The sequence below is a fragment of the Myotis myotis genome, unplaced genomic scaffold (genome assembly GCF_014108235.1).
Source record: "Myotis myotis isolate mMyoMyo1 unplaced genomic scaffold, mMyoMyo1.p scaffold_m19_p_9, whole genome shotgun sequence".
Lineage (NCBI taxonomy): Eukaryota > Metazoa > Chordata > Mammalia > Chiroptera > Vespertilionidae > Myotis > Myotis myotis.
Window position 1 is genome coordinate 7,086,035 of NW_023416401.1, and position 14,867 is coordinate 7,100,901.

Consider the following 14,867-nt stretch of genomic DNA (forward strand, 5'->3'; position numbering starts at 1 on the left):
ACTCAGGTGCACCTCCACTCAATGCACTTTCCTTCCCTAACATTGATTCTGTGTAGAAAGGTACAGTGGGTGTCCATGGACTAGATCTGGCTCTCCTGGCAGGAGGTTGGGGTCTGTACAAAGCATAGGGCATCAACCCTAACCTCCCACATTTGTATGAGGCTTTTAATTAAGGAGATTCCTAAACATGGAGCCATTAGACTAAAAACCTTCATAGAAATTGCAGTGTTGAACTTTGTTATCTGCTTTAGCATCGAAAGTAACAAGGGTTTATGTTTGCCAGGTGCCACTGTGGTTATTTGTGTATTTTGTTCCTTTAGAGAAACAGTGGTTACCGTGGAAGCAACATGGGCTGAGCAAATTATACTTAAACTACAGGCCTGGTGCACAAAAATTTGTGCATTGGCTGGGGGGGGGAGGGGTCAGTTAGCATCTTTGTCTTTTATTAGTGTAGATTCTCAGAGTCTCCATTTACCCATCTATAAAATAGGACAAAAACCCCATTCCCTGTGGTTATACGAAGCTCAAGTGAAGGAATGCGTGAAAATGTCCAGCACGGTATATACACGCAGATTCTCCATCCACGTCCATAAATTGTCCTTTTTTCCCCTTTGGATTTTATAATTTTGTCCTAGAGTGATACAAACGGAGGTAGACTGGGTGCCCCTCCCCCCAAAAAACGATTGCTAAAGTCCATGCAGTCTGTACGTTTCCTCCATTCACATACATATGCAATGCAACCATGTTATTTCCTTAGGATCTGTCTCTTAGAGGGAACAGGCTTGGAAAGAAATTAATTTTGAATAAGAGAAAATAAACAAGCCAGCAGGGGAGAAATGCAAAACTTTTCTTTGCATAGATAATAGCAATAAATAGGCTATGGAAATAAAAACTAAAGTCCTGGATTATTAAGAAACAGAAGTTAAATAAGGGAAAAGAGAAAGGTTTGGCAAATCGAAGATATTTTCAATTTAATGCAATTAAAACCTTTCTAAATAAAAACATTCTTATCAAACGATTAAAATCTTAGTTTTCCTTTTCTCAGAATTTTCATTTCAAAACATATTCTCTTTAACATCTTAACCTTCCGAATGCTTTTCAGCTTCGTTTTTACGTCCTTTGCTGTGGTTCCTTTCCAGTTCGCTCCTTCAGAGCCAGGGCTGTGCAGGTTCCCCTTCCTCATTAGCAGCGTCCCCCACGTCTTCTCTCACTTTTCAGCAGCTGCTTCTAGTCTGAAAGAAACGCCCTTTTATAGGTTTACTGATGGAGCATGCTCTCTAATCAATCAGGGCCCCTAGCTCTCCAGAAGCACAGACACACAGAGCGGATGAGCCATTGTCAGGAGTGTTGAAGATGAGGCGCTTGTAGTGGAGGAAGGCTGGCCTCGATGGCCTTTGCTGGCCTCGCCCGCTTCACATGCTGTGATTCCACCCAGAGGCCCTTGGAGAGACGCGGCCCCTGTGCACGTCTCCCCAGAGCCCGCACTTTGCAGGGGATGCAGAGTTAAGACAGCGGAAGTGAGTGCGTCCTTTAATGGCCAGTGGGCACCATCATCTAAGTCTGTTCATCGATGCTCATGTTCGGCAGAAAGCAGAACATACAGCGTGTTAATTAAAGGGCTTCTGCGCGAAGAAGGCACTTTCTTAAACAATCAATAGCAGCACAGACAGAACCTATAAATCAGGAGACATGAAAATCTTTAAATGGCACAATGAAGAGCCGGCTAAGTGCTTGCGGGGGCCGACGTCCCTGAGGTCTGGGGAGAGAAGAGATTCGGCATCGAGTCTCCATCCCCGGAGGAGCCTTCTTGGAAAACGTGGCTCCTGCGGAAGCTTGCTTCTCTGTGTTTTGTTCCGTAGTTGACTTGCTTTCCGTTTTAGCTGCATAAAAATCACCTCTGAAACTATGTTTTGCGAAGAATTGAGTTTAACGGATGCCCTAAAATGCTCCAGTCCCTTTTTCTGTTTCAATCTGTCACGGGTCTTTGAGGTCTCCCTACTTTTTTAAAGCGGCCCTCATGGTCCATAGGATACCAGTGGTACATCTCTCCTGAGGTGGCACAGACCTGCTGGAAAGGTAGTTTATACAGTTCCCGCTGGTACCATGGCAGTGGCGCTGCGTTCTTTGAGCGCTGGGTTTGTCTGAATTCACACTCACACACATTCGCACACACAACCTGACTCGCCCCCCAGCTCTATAGCTCTCAGGGCTCACGCTCAGCTGGTGTTCCAACCCACAGGTGAGAAGTAAGACTCTGGTAATGGTGCAGTTTGGACAACTCCGCACCTTCCATTCCCTTTAGAAGTAGCTGCCACTGCATGGAAGCGAAGCAGTCAGGCCACACACTTCCTGTCGTAGAACCCAGGCTCCCGCGAGAGCTCCAAAGGGAACACTGCCTGGCCCTGCAGGTTGCCGATAGGAAAGGAAGAGCTGAGGTTCGTCTCAGAAGTTGAGGTTAATGTTCGCACCTCCTCCAGGCTGCCTTCCGGGACTCCCCTAACCAGCCCCACTCCTTCCACGGCATGCTAGCTGTGCTCCTGTGCACCCCAAGAATTACTGGGCCTGCACTGGGTGGTTAGTTGTTTTGGTGCCTCTCGCTCTACAGCCTTAGCAAGCCCTGCGCAGGCTCACTTGGACCACTAGGCTGGTGTGTGTTTACAGTGATTTGAGTCTATGTACTCACACTCTCTAGCAGCTATAATCCTTGTAAGCGTTTATTCCTACACAACTGGACCAAGTGCTACAAAGAAGTAAGGAAAATCCATCAGCCTTGAAACAGCACAGCATCCCAGGCCCGTGATTTGGGGGAGATGCTCTGGCATAAACACACTATAAAGAGGATCGGCCCCTATTGGCTGAGGGTATTCCTTGTTTTGTCCGGTTGTTCAGAAATGTTAAATAATTCCAAGAAAACCAACTACAATATTTTTTAAATATATTTTTATTGATTTCAAAGAAGAAGGGAGAGGGAGAGAGAGATAGAAACATCAATGATTAGAGAGAATCATTGATCGGCTGCCTCCTGCACACCCCATGCTGGGGATCGAGCCTGCAACCCAGGCATGTGCCCTGACCGGGAATCGAACTGTGACCTCCTGGTTTGTAGGTTGATACTCAGCCACTGAGCCACGCCAGCCAGGCCCAACTACAACATTGTAGGTGTGTTGTTGTTTATTCAATATGGTGAAAAATGACGAATTCTAGACTGGGGCTGGCTAGGAAGCTGGGGGAGAGGCCAGTGGTCGTGAAGGGCAGACATGTGGGAACAGTTACATGGAGGGGCCGCTGCAGTTGTATCAGCCACAAGCGAGCCCTGGGCTGGCGACTCACAGGCTCTTCTGTTGCAGGTGATTCCGGTGGAGAAGCTAGTGAAAGGGCGCTTCCAGGACAACCTGGACTTCATCCAGTGGTTCAAGAAGTTCTATGACGCGAACTACGACGGCAAGGAGTACGACCCCGTAGAAGCACGACAAGGGCAAGATGCAATTCCTCCCCCCGACCCTGGCGAACAGATCTTCAACCTGCCAAAAAAGTCGCACCACGCCAACTCCCCCACCGCAGGTAAGCGGCAGCAGTCGCCTCAGCGCTGCGTCCTGTCCTGCCTCCTGGTGCCTTCCCCACCGTCGGCCTCCTGGTGCCTCTGTCCGTCTGGCCACGCTCCCCTCCTCGCTGGGGCCTCTCCGTGGCCGTCTGACGCCCGTGATCTAGCTGTCGCCAGGGCAGGCTGTTCACTTTACATACCGGGAGCCGGGTGTTAAAATAACACCCGGGGTAGATTTCATTTTCCTCGGATGTGTTTTTGAGACATTTCTGGTCTGGTTAGACTTGGACTGAAATATTTTTACTGCTTAATTGCTGGTGGTACATCCCAGAATATGAACCGATGTATGCTTTTAATTCTGAACCACCTGTGATCCTTCAAAGGCCATGCGGGAGGCCCCCCTCCTCTCTCAGGGGCAGTGCCAGCTTTTGCGTGATGATGCTCAGCAAGGCTTGTTTTGTCCAAAAGGGAAGTCATTGAGGGTGAATCCCTAGAACTTCACAGTTTTAAACCTTCTGTGGACAGAAATCTTTCCAAAATACATTATAAACGCCCTTGCTCTAAGAAGCGGACTTTACCAGGCGTGTGTTCTTTTAAAAGTAGGGTCCTGATGATAAACACGAGCTGTGGGTACTGGACAGTTAAACAGCGGAATGCTCACAACCACTTGTTTCCATCCCAAGGCCAGTGCTCACACCCGTGAAGCCGGTAACCTTAATTTCCCAGAGAACACCGAGTCCTCATTTATGCCACTTCCCCTCAGCATGGGTTAGGAGTGGTTGTGACCGCGCTGCTACCAGACACGCGTGCACACGCCTGCTGGTCACGGCGGCGGAGGCGAGAGGCCGCTGCGTGGGTCTCCGTGTCCGTGCCCTGGAGCTGGAGAGGGGCAGTGCCACGAGGAACTAACGTCAGTGTTTGGGCAGAAAAGGGCGCGCTGGCCCCGGGCAGGGAGGATGCCGGATGGAGGGAGGATGGGCACGGCGTGTCAGGGAAGGAGAAGGCGGGGAGCAGGGTGGTCACCATGGTCTCCATCCGCTGAGGAGTCGAGTAAAATGGGGACAGGAGAGCCGCTGGTTCCTCAGGGGATGATGGGACGGGGGTGGGCTGAGGAATTAGTGGAAGGAGATTGAGGTGCGTTGCCGGGGTCCAACCCCAGCGGGTCCAGGGGTCCCCAAAGGTGTAGACGGAGTCGGCGAAAAGGAAGGACACGGAGACAGTGTTCAGTTGATCAGCAGCCTCACCAGGATCTCTAGCCAGGATCTCCATCCAAGTTCTGGTCTGGATCTCCAGTGAAGTTCTGCTTAGGTTCTCCAGCCAGGTTCTGTGTCCATGTTCTCTTGCTAGGTTCTCCAGCCAGGTTCTGTCCAGGTTCTCCAGCCAGGTTCAGTCACCAAGTTCTAGTCAGGTTCTCTTGCCAATTTCTGTAGTCAGGTTCAGTCCAGGATCTTTTGCCATGTTCTCTCGCTAGGTTCTGTCTCTAGCTTCTGAGGCCAGTTTCTGTCCAGGATCTTTTGCCATGTTCTCTCCAGCGAAGTTCTTCTGTCTGTAGAGAACGTTCTGTATAGGTTCTGTGCCTAGGTTCTGTCTCTCTTGGTTCCGTATTCTAAGTTCTGTCTCTTGCTGTCTTACTACATCTGTATTTATACCAGTTGATTCAATCCTACCAATCTCTATTACAAAGGTTAGGGCGTTTCTTATCTCCATTCCAGGGGGTAAAGATTATGTAGCTTAAGCATGATTGTTCGTAGTTAAAGTGATTAATTACCCACCTGGCACTAGTTAAGAGGTTTTATTCCCTCCCTAACTTCAGGGGAAAATCCCTACCTGGGGAAACAACCTTTCTCAGAGACCTTGGTTAAAACACATAGTGCCAAGAAGGTGAGCAAACATATTAAGAACAGTATGCCATATATGCCAGGTCCCTTGAAACAGCAAGCATGGACCGGCTCCCAGCAGTAATACCTTTGTCTTAAAGTTTATCTTACCTGGTTCAGCACAGCCACTTCCAGCTTTCTTATGCTCAGTGTTCGTATGGTATATCTTTCTCCCTGACAAGTTAATTTTGTTTTTCATATTTAAAGTATTTTTCTTGTAAACAGCATTTAATTGAGTCTGGCATTTTTTATTAATTCTGCTCATCTCTGGACATTTGAGTATCCAGTCCATTACAGCTAAATGTAATTGCTGATTCGGTTGGGTTTAGATCTGCCATGTTATCATTTGTTTTCTGCTTGTCCTTTCTGTTGTTCTCTGTTTCTCCCTTCCTGTTGTCTTCTGGATTTTTAAAATATTTTTAGCCTTCCCTCCTAATTTATCTTTTGTCTTTTTAACTATATCTCTTTGCATTAAAATTTTTAGTGGTTTTTCTAAGAATTACAGTATGTATATATTCTTATTTTTTCACAGTGTACTTAAAATTAATATTCTGCCTCATGTAAAATGTGGAACCCTGGCAGCCATCCCCCTCCCCATCATTGTTGGCATATATATTACATCTACATACGTTATAAGCCCCTCAAGAAAATGTTAGAACCTTTGTTTTAAATCAACACTGTTCAATACAGCAGCTTTTGACCACTTTAAATGTGCTTATTCTTCATTGAAATGTGCTGTATGTATAAAATGCATGCTGGCTTTAGACGACTTAGTGTGAAAAAAATAAAACAACTAATAATTTTTATGTTGGTTACATATAGAAATTATACTTTGTATATATCTTGCATATTTTAAAATTAATATCTTAAAATTTTTAAATGTTGCTACTAGAACTTTTTAAAATACTATCATGGTTTATATTAAGCTGTATACAGTTATGTGTATTTTTTAAAAATTAAGAGAATCATTTATTTGTTAATATTTTTATCATTTTCAATGTTCTTCATTCCTGAACATCTGTGTTTCCTGCTGATTTCATTTCTCGTCAGACTGGAGAATTTTCTTTAGCATTTCTTAAAGAACAGGTACAGTGGCAATCAATTCTTTAAGTTTATTTCTTTCTGTAAATATCTTTATTTCACCTTCATTCTTGAAGAATATTTCCCCAGACAAAGAATGCAGGCTAGTCTTTCTCTTTCTTTAAGCATTTAAAGCTGTTGTTCATTGCCTGTGGCCTCCAGAGATAAGAGCATACTCATTCTAATCCTTCTCCTTATATAACATGTCGTTTTGCTCTGAAGTCAAGCTTCTCTATCTTTGGCTCCCGGTAGTGTGGCTGTGATGTGCCTAATCATGGTTTACTTTGAATTTATCTTGCTTTGGAGTTTATTAAACATCTTAAATCTGCAAGTTTATGTCTCTTACCATATTTGGTAGGTTTTCAGGCATTATTTTTTCAAATATTTTTTTTTAGCTCCACTCTATCTTATCCTTCTGTGACTCCTTTTATCTGGATGTTGGAACTTTTGAAATTATCCCACAGGTCCCTGTGGTGCTTTACCAGGATTCATTCATTCTCTCTCTCCCTCTCTCTCTCTCTCTCTCTCTCTCTCTCTTTAAATTTTAGTTTTCAATTACAGTTCACATTCAGTATTGTTTTTATTAATTTCAGTTACAGCATAGGGGTTAGACAGCCATATACTTTACGTTTTCTCCCCAATATTTTCAGTACCCCCGGCACCATACATAGTTATTACAATATCAGTGGTCCAGTGCACGGATTCATGCACATTGAAAGGAAATTAATTAGAAGAAATATTTTAATATCACTATTCACCCTTTCTCTATAATAGAAGTGTCAGAGATGAAAGAAAATTAGTGAAATGTATATGAAAATAATATATAAATTGATTAATAATAAACAGTAACAACATGGTATAACAACAGCAAAGACATGATATAAAAACAAAAACATGATATAAAAACAGCATTGATAAAAATGACTTACCACATGATCTCACTCATTCATGGATAATAGAGACCATTATAAACTTTTGAACAATAATAGATACAGAGGCAGAGCTGCCTCAAACAGATTGTCAAACTGCAGCGGGAAGGCCGGGGAGGGTTGGGGGACAGGAGGTAGGGGGGTAAGAGATCAACCAAAGGACTTGTATGCATGCATATAAGCATAACCAATGGACATAAGACACTGGGGGATAGGGGAGGCTAGGGGACTGTCTAGGGCGGGGGGGGGGGGGGAATGGACACATATGTAATACCCTTTGTATTACTTTAAGCAATAAAAAAAATAATAATAATGACTGATAAATTTATTAAACTTATTCTAATATCTCCCTGTATACCACATTAAGAGTAAAAATACTTTCAGAGTGCTTGACTAATTTCCCTGGTGATGAAGCATTTATAACTTTAACTTTAACGTTACATGCTCTTTGAACTTGAGAGAAAGCAACATATAACTGACCATGTCTGAAAACGGATTCAGGTAGGAATATTCCTACTCTGTCTAGAGTTTGTCCTTGTGATTAATAATAGTCATCGCAAATGCTGGCATCATGGGAAACTATCTTTGAATTAATGTAAATGGGAGGCCAGTGTCAGATGGGGACAAATCAATTCATGAAATCAGAACAACCTCTCCTCCCACAGATCCTGTTAATACTTCAGCTTTGATTATGTTAGGTCGCAATCTTATGATGATAAGTCTAGTACCATTACAAAGGCCCCATTTACTATTAAGATTTCTCAGTAGCATGATGATTGCACCTACTTTCAATTTTAATTTATGACATGGCATTCCCGAAGGAGTAATACTATTAAGAAATTCACTGGGAAAATTTTCCTTTTTGGCATCATCTGTTGAATCAATAGAATCATCACTGAAATAGGTGTGAACATCCCCATCAAGTATATCCAAAATTTCTTCATTTAATTTATGAACGTGTTCATTTTTAGGACAAAGAATCGCACATTTAGGACAAAGAACCACACGTTTAGAAAAACAACCAAATTCATGATCAACAATGACAGATCGAAACACATGCGTGCAACTGGCGTCAGTGAGAGCTTTATATGTATCGTGCATGCGCAAGTCGACGTTTATTTTTAAATTGCCAGTGCGCATCACATGTACTAGCCAATCAGTCGGTTGGACGGTCGGTCATTTAGCCTTTTATATATATATAGATTATTGATTATATCCCCTATGTTGTACTTTGCATACACCATAAAGTACTCATACAACTCAATGCCAAGAAAACAATTTAATTAAAAAGTGGGCAGAGGACCTGAGTAGACACTTCTCCAAAGAGGGCATAGTACAGATGGCCAATAAGCATATGAAAAGATGCTATTATCACTAATCATCAGAGAGATGCAAATTAAAACACAATAAGATATCACCTCATACCTGTCAAAATGTCTATCAATAAATCAACAAACAATAAGTGTTGGTGAGGATGTATAGAAAAGGAAATCCTCTCGCACTGTTGGTGGAAGTGCAGTTTGTTGTAGCCACTATGGAAACCAGTATGGAGGGTCCTCAAAAAAAATGCAACTGCCCGATGAGCCAGCGATTCCACTTTTAGGTATATACCTGAAAACAAAATACTAGTTTGAAAGGATATATGCACCCCTAAGTTCATTTCAGTGTTATTTACAATAGCCAAGATATAGAAGCAACCCAAGTGCCCATCAATTAGATAAAAATGCTGTGGTACATACATATAATGGAATACTACTCAGCCATAAAAAAGAATGAAATCTTACCACTTGCAACAGCATGGATGGACTTAGATATTTTTATGCTAAGTGAAATCAGACATAGAAAGACAAATACCATGTGATTTCACTTATATGTGGGATCTAAAGAACAAAATAAACAAAATAGAAACAGACTCATAGTTACAGAGAACAGACTAATGGTTGCCAGAAGGGAGGAGGGTTGGGGGACTGGGTAAGAAATGTGAAGGAACTAAGTACAAATTAGTAGTTGCCTCTATTCTTTAGACTGGATGGTTTCCATTCATATATCTTCAAGTTTACCTCTTTTCCTCCATCATCTCCATTGTACTATTGATCTTTTTAAAAATTTTCAACGATTGTATTTTTTCAGTTGTAAATTTCCCATTTTTCCCTCTGCTGAGATTGCCTTCCTTTTCATTTATTATGAGCATGATTTACTTCACTGAGCATGTTAAGTTAGCTTTACAGTTGCTGTCTGCTAATTCCACCATTCTGACTATCTCACAGTTGTTACATGTTGATTATCTTTTCCTTTGAGAATATGTGACATTTTCCCGGCTTTTTATATGTTGAGTAATTTTGGATTGCATCCTAGACATTGTGATGTCATGTTGTGGAGACTCTGGATTTTGTTATATTGCTCCAAAGAGTTTTGATGTTTATTTACTTAACAGGCACTTAACTCAATTAGAGTCCAAGTAAAACGTACATAAGAAGTTAAATTCCACTCCAGCCTGTGCCTTTATGCAGGACTTCCTTCTTCTTATTATCAAGACACAAGTCTTCATTTGCATTTTGAGAATCTCCACCCCTTAAACATAAACATTGTTCTCACTCCAAAGCCATCACTTACTCCAAGAAATGCATGTTTCCATGTCTTCTCTTTAGACTGGGTACAGACCATGGTGGCATCCGAGCCCTGTAGGGTAGGCACAGGCACCTTCTTATCCCTCCATGGTCTTCCTATGAAGATGAGTCATGCCTGTCGATTCTTACAACTTCCCAGTATGTACCTGCTGATGCCACTATCTCAGTCCCCAGCCACCTAACCATATACTGTACTACCCACATCACTACTTAACTCTTCAAGGATCGAATGTTCATTTTAAGAGATCATGGAGTATCGACTCAAAACAAGGAAGAGGTTCCTTTTTCTTACGAATCCCATAATTAGCAAGACATCTTCTCAGGTAGAGGTTAGCCCTCTCCTTCCTGTGTGAACAGGGTTTCTGTCTTTCACTCAATCCCTGCCCTATATCAGCATGGCATCCCCTCGGCTTGTTCACATGAAGAAGCCATCCCATTGCTAGGCTGCATGCCAGCTGAATACTGTCTCTTAGCTACATTCAGACCTGGAGAAAATGGCAAGAAACTCTTAAAATGGCCTCAGTAAACTCTTCGGGGACATCCCCTACTCCCTGGAAGGATGTGGGTCTTGGTGGTTTTGTTCCTTCAGTTACACATCTACCATATGGAAGATGGATAAATACATAGCTAGCTTCGGGGATACTTTTCTCCTTAAAGAATAATCGAAACTGCACTTCTCTCCCTGTAATGGTGATAAACCACAGCACAGAATGTGCGCCGCTCTGCCCTGCCCGGAGACTAAGTACCTGTGCGTCTGGAATTTCGGGCACTGAGAGGAGCAGAGTCGTGAAGAATGCACGAGCGTCAGATAGGGGTCTCTGGTGCCGCTGCGGAGGGGCCCAGGCTTCGTCCTGGGAAGAGCCGTGCATTTTTCATTCTGCCCCACTTCATCGCTTTCTGAGGCGCATCCTTGACAGATGACTGGCTAATTCAACCCAAGATTTGAAGCTTGACCGCGTGGTTTGGTCTTGTTTTACGTTGTTCTCTCCTCCCCACGCTATCCCGAAGCTCGGTGAATTCTCACAAACCTCCTTCAAACTGCATCGTGTGTGGCGGACGTAAAACGCTGTGCTGTGTTGGAGAGGCTTAAACAGAACACACGCTGTTCTCTTTGGGTGGCATTTATTTTGAAAAACAGCAGTAATTTTTAAAAGTTCAAAAACATTCCCATTCGTCCTTGCACCAGACTCTTGGGTGAGGGTTACTGTGTTTTATGGGCGTTCAGAAATGCAGGGTCGGTAAAGCCACCTGCACCAGGCCTCCGCACAGCTCCAAGCACAAGTGTGCAGAGAGGCCTGACGACTGAGCCCTAGACGAGTAGGACTCATCTCTGATTTCTTAATCCTTCAACTAAAAGAGTTCTCTGAGCGGATGGTCTGGGTGATGGCAAAGTCGAGAGTAAGCCCCTCAGACAAGCTGGCGTGCACTGAAGCGTGCCAGGCGCTGTGCCCGCACACAGGGCTTTGCAGAAGGGGCCGGTGGCTGCATTGTTGTCCCGCCTGCACCTGAGAGCAAGCCCTCATGCCCTCTAACAGCACCGGGTCCTTTTATAACAGCACTGGGTCTCCCTCATCCAGCTGCTCCCTTTATATGTTGAAATATTAATTGGCTCTGCAACTGAAACCCATGTATCACTCTAATGGATCTTCCCTTCTCTCTCCAGAGGTGTAATAACTTGATGTTTGGCCTCTCAGCCTCAGCTAAAACTTGTCAGGCCTCAAAAGGCAGTACTTAGCATTTATCGTTTCCATGAGCAGAAGATGAGATCACTGGTGAACCTGACTTTCTTATTACTGGTGCCTCTCTTTGTCGCTTGGTAGGTTGGGTGGGAACAGAAACCAGTTTTGACTTGAAGAATTTTCTAGACTCCCTTTGAATTAGGTGACTTAAAGCTATCAACCAGTTCTGTCTTGTTCAGTCATTGCTTCCCAATGGCTTGATGTGTGGAAGCTTCCTATTCAGTATGTGTTGAGTTGGTTTAAGTGGAGTCGCTGCAGTGTCCATTGACATCAAGCAGAGGTGGTGCTTACGCCGACACGAGTGTTTCTGAAGTTCTTTCCAATCATCTCTGCCCCCGAGGAGCCCCTGGCACTGTACCTTAGAAAACAGCTGGTGCGCTGCCCGTAGTCCAGAAAATACTTCTTAAACAACAGTTCATATTTATTGGATCCTTGCTTATTTTTGGATAAAGCTTTCCTTGAATTCTCATTCATTTAGTCTTTCAGCAAATGGTTGTTAAGGCACAGTAACAGATTTTGGAGAAATACTGATTCAAGGAAGTTGCAGCCTCGTGAGGAAACCTGACAATAAATAGATAATAACAGTACAGTGAGGTGAGTGCTGTTGGGCTGTGTAGGAAGACCACGTGAGCTGGTCTTGTGAGTATTCTAGAAAGGGTTTTGGGGGGAAATGAGGCATGACCAAGACTTAATGAATGAGTAGACGTCAGCCGGGTGAAGGGGATGGAAGGACCACTGCAAGCAGAAGGAGCAGCATGTTGAAGCTGAGAGAGATTGTGTTGTATTCGGTGAAGTGCATTTTGTATGAACTTTGAGAAGTGAGGCTGCAGAGGTGAGCAGGGCCCTTGTATAATGGGTTGAGAGGTCATGTTCATATTCTGTTGCTGCAAAAACAATTACTACAGATCTGTCAGCTTAAAACAACACACATGTATTGTCTAAAGCCCTGGCACAACTTAGCTATGTTCTCTGCTTTAGGGTCTCACTAGGCTGCACTTCGGGTATCTGCTGGGGCTGTGGTCTAATCAGAGGCTCAACTGGGGAAGCTCCTTTAAGTTGTTGGCAGTTTTCTGAGGCTGAAGGATTGAGGCTTCTGTTTCTTACGGGCAGCTGATCTCGGTCCTAGAGGCCACCTCGTCGCGAGGGGTTTTTCCAGCTTCAGTATTACTACATGGCAGCTTGCTTCTTCCAGGACAGCAGGGAAAAAGTTATATGTATAGTTCCATAACCATAGGTGCAACGTCCCATCATCCTGCAAGTTACAGGTCCCTCTCACACTATAGGAGAGGGGACCACAAAATGGTGGGAGCACCAGGAGGTAGAGACCATTATGTGTGTCTATCGGTTACCGAGGTTTACACTTCATCATGGGGACTGTGGGGAGTCGTTGGAAGGTTTTAAGCACAGATTTGCTCTGTGGTATTGAGAACTCGGCTAATCCAGAAGACTAGCTAAGAAGCTGTTGCAGCAAACCACGTAGGAGAGGAGGGTGGCCTAACTAGAGGTGTGGCCATGTGGGTTGTGGAGACACTAAAGAGGTGCTAGCAACAAAACCGATGGTGATTGGGCATGGGAGCAAAGGAGAGGGAAGCCAAGGATACGTGACGGGCAGGCGTCTAGCTCCACGGCTGGTGGAAGCGGAGAACTCGGAGCAGGAGCCACCCGGAGTGGAGGAGGGGCGGTGACTCCAGGCGGGTGGTTCGGGCTCTCAGTTGCCTGCGCTCCAACCTGCCCTGTGGCCTCCGACCACGTCTCTCTTTGCAAGGGAGTCTGGGTACGATAGTGTTAATGGGGGACAACTGACTTAGGACCGTCAGTGGTGAGTCAGCGGGGACTCTGAACATCGTGAAGTAACTAAGGACTGTGTCCCCCCAAATGGCCGTCTCGCTGTGTGAGCTCTTTGCTGAAGGGGCTGCTGTGTGCCAGGAGGACAGTGGTGCCAGGACCCCATGTCATCATGGTCACTCCTGAATGTGTATCTCAGGGGGCTGGCTCGGTGCTGCAGCGGACAGGCCAGGGTGCGCCCCAAGGGTCGTCAGGGTTCTGCAGTGTGCTGTTTCGTGGGGGTGAGGGTCCTCGCCATTCCTGGAAAGACACTGCTCTGAGAACAACTTACAAACAGGAATTTTGAACTGAGGTGGTGATTGGTTGGCACCTAACATGGTCTGAAGCACACTTACTTTCTACCAAGACGTGCGAGGTGTGCAGTCAGTTTATCAAGAGAAATACACACATGTTCAAGTAACTGTTTAAAGTTAGAATTCTTAATACTTGAGCCATTTCAAAATGAGTAGTTCTGTCCTGCCTTTTTTACCCCTGACCCCCCCCCCCCCATGAAAAATAGTCTGAAACCAGAGTGACTCAAGCAGAGCCTGGAAAATACTGGAGAGTCACATGATGGCTAAAAATAAGCCCATCGTCTCCAGCAGGGACAGTAACCAGGGCAGGAGGAGCTCGCCCCGAAGGCGAAGGCTCACTGGCTGGCGTCTGTGCTCGGGGTCAGGCCTCCTCCCCTCCCGGGGGCAGGCGGGGCAGGAAGGGGAGCCCCAGGCACGTCAGCCCTCGCGAGGCCCTGACTCCGGTGCTCACTGCGTGCTCTCGGCAGAGCTGGTCGTGGTTCTGGTAATGCCCCTCGGGCAGTGGACAGCAGTGGACGGGAGGGACGTCCGTGACAGTAGTGTGGCCACTGCCGGCTTTTCCTCCGTCCTCTCCTCGGAGGCAGTAGCTGTTGCCCTGAGCACAGACGGTCCTTGTTGCTGTTGAGGCTACAAATGCAGGCTGTGCCAGTGGCTGGACTGGGTGCCTGCTCATGGGTGTGCGTTAGGGTTTCTGAGCTCTGCTGCACCGGAAACACAACTGTGTGAGAGCTCACTGCTCACACCGGGGGCGGCTGCAGGGCCTCCTGCCTGGCCCCGCGCCTGCCCTCACCTGCCCCGTCCGTCCCCCCAGGCAGCAGAGGGAGCCTTCTCAGCTGAAGCCAGCCCTGTGCTCAGGCCTGCAGCAGGTCCCCTGGAATGTACCCCCGACAGCACCCTGTGCTCAGGCCTGCAGCAGGTCCCCTGGAATGTACCCCC

The 14,867-nt window shown here is 45.5% G+C and overlaps 1 protein-coding gene across 5 annotated transcripts in view; it reads left to right on the top strand.

Annotated features, from left to right (window-relative positions):
- The window catches only part of MAPRE2 (microtubule associated protein RP/EB family member 2), a 115,373-nt gene that overhangs the window by 87,604 nt on the left and 12,902 nt on the right, over positions 1–14,867 (top strand). For all 5 annotated transcript variants that reach the window (XM_036321286.1, XM_036321284.1, XM_036321282.1 and 2 more), the window contains one exon: positions 3,348–3,561. In XM_036321286.1, the coding sequence (XP_036177179.1) occupies positions 3,348–3,561 (214 nt within the window). The remainder of the gene's footprint in view (positions 1–3,347; positions 3,562–14,867) is intronic.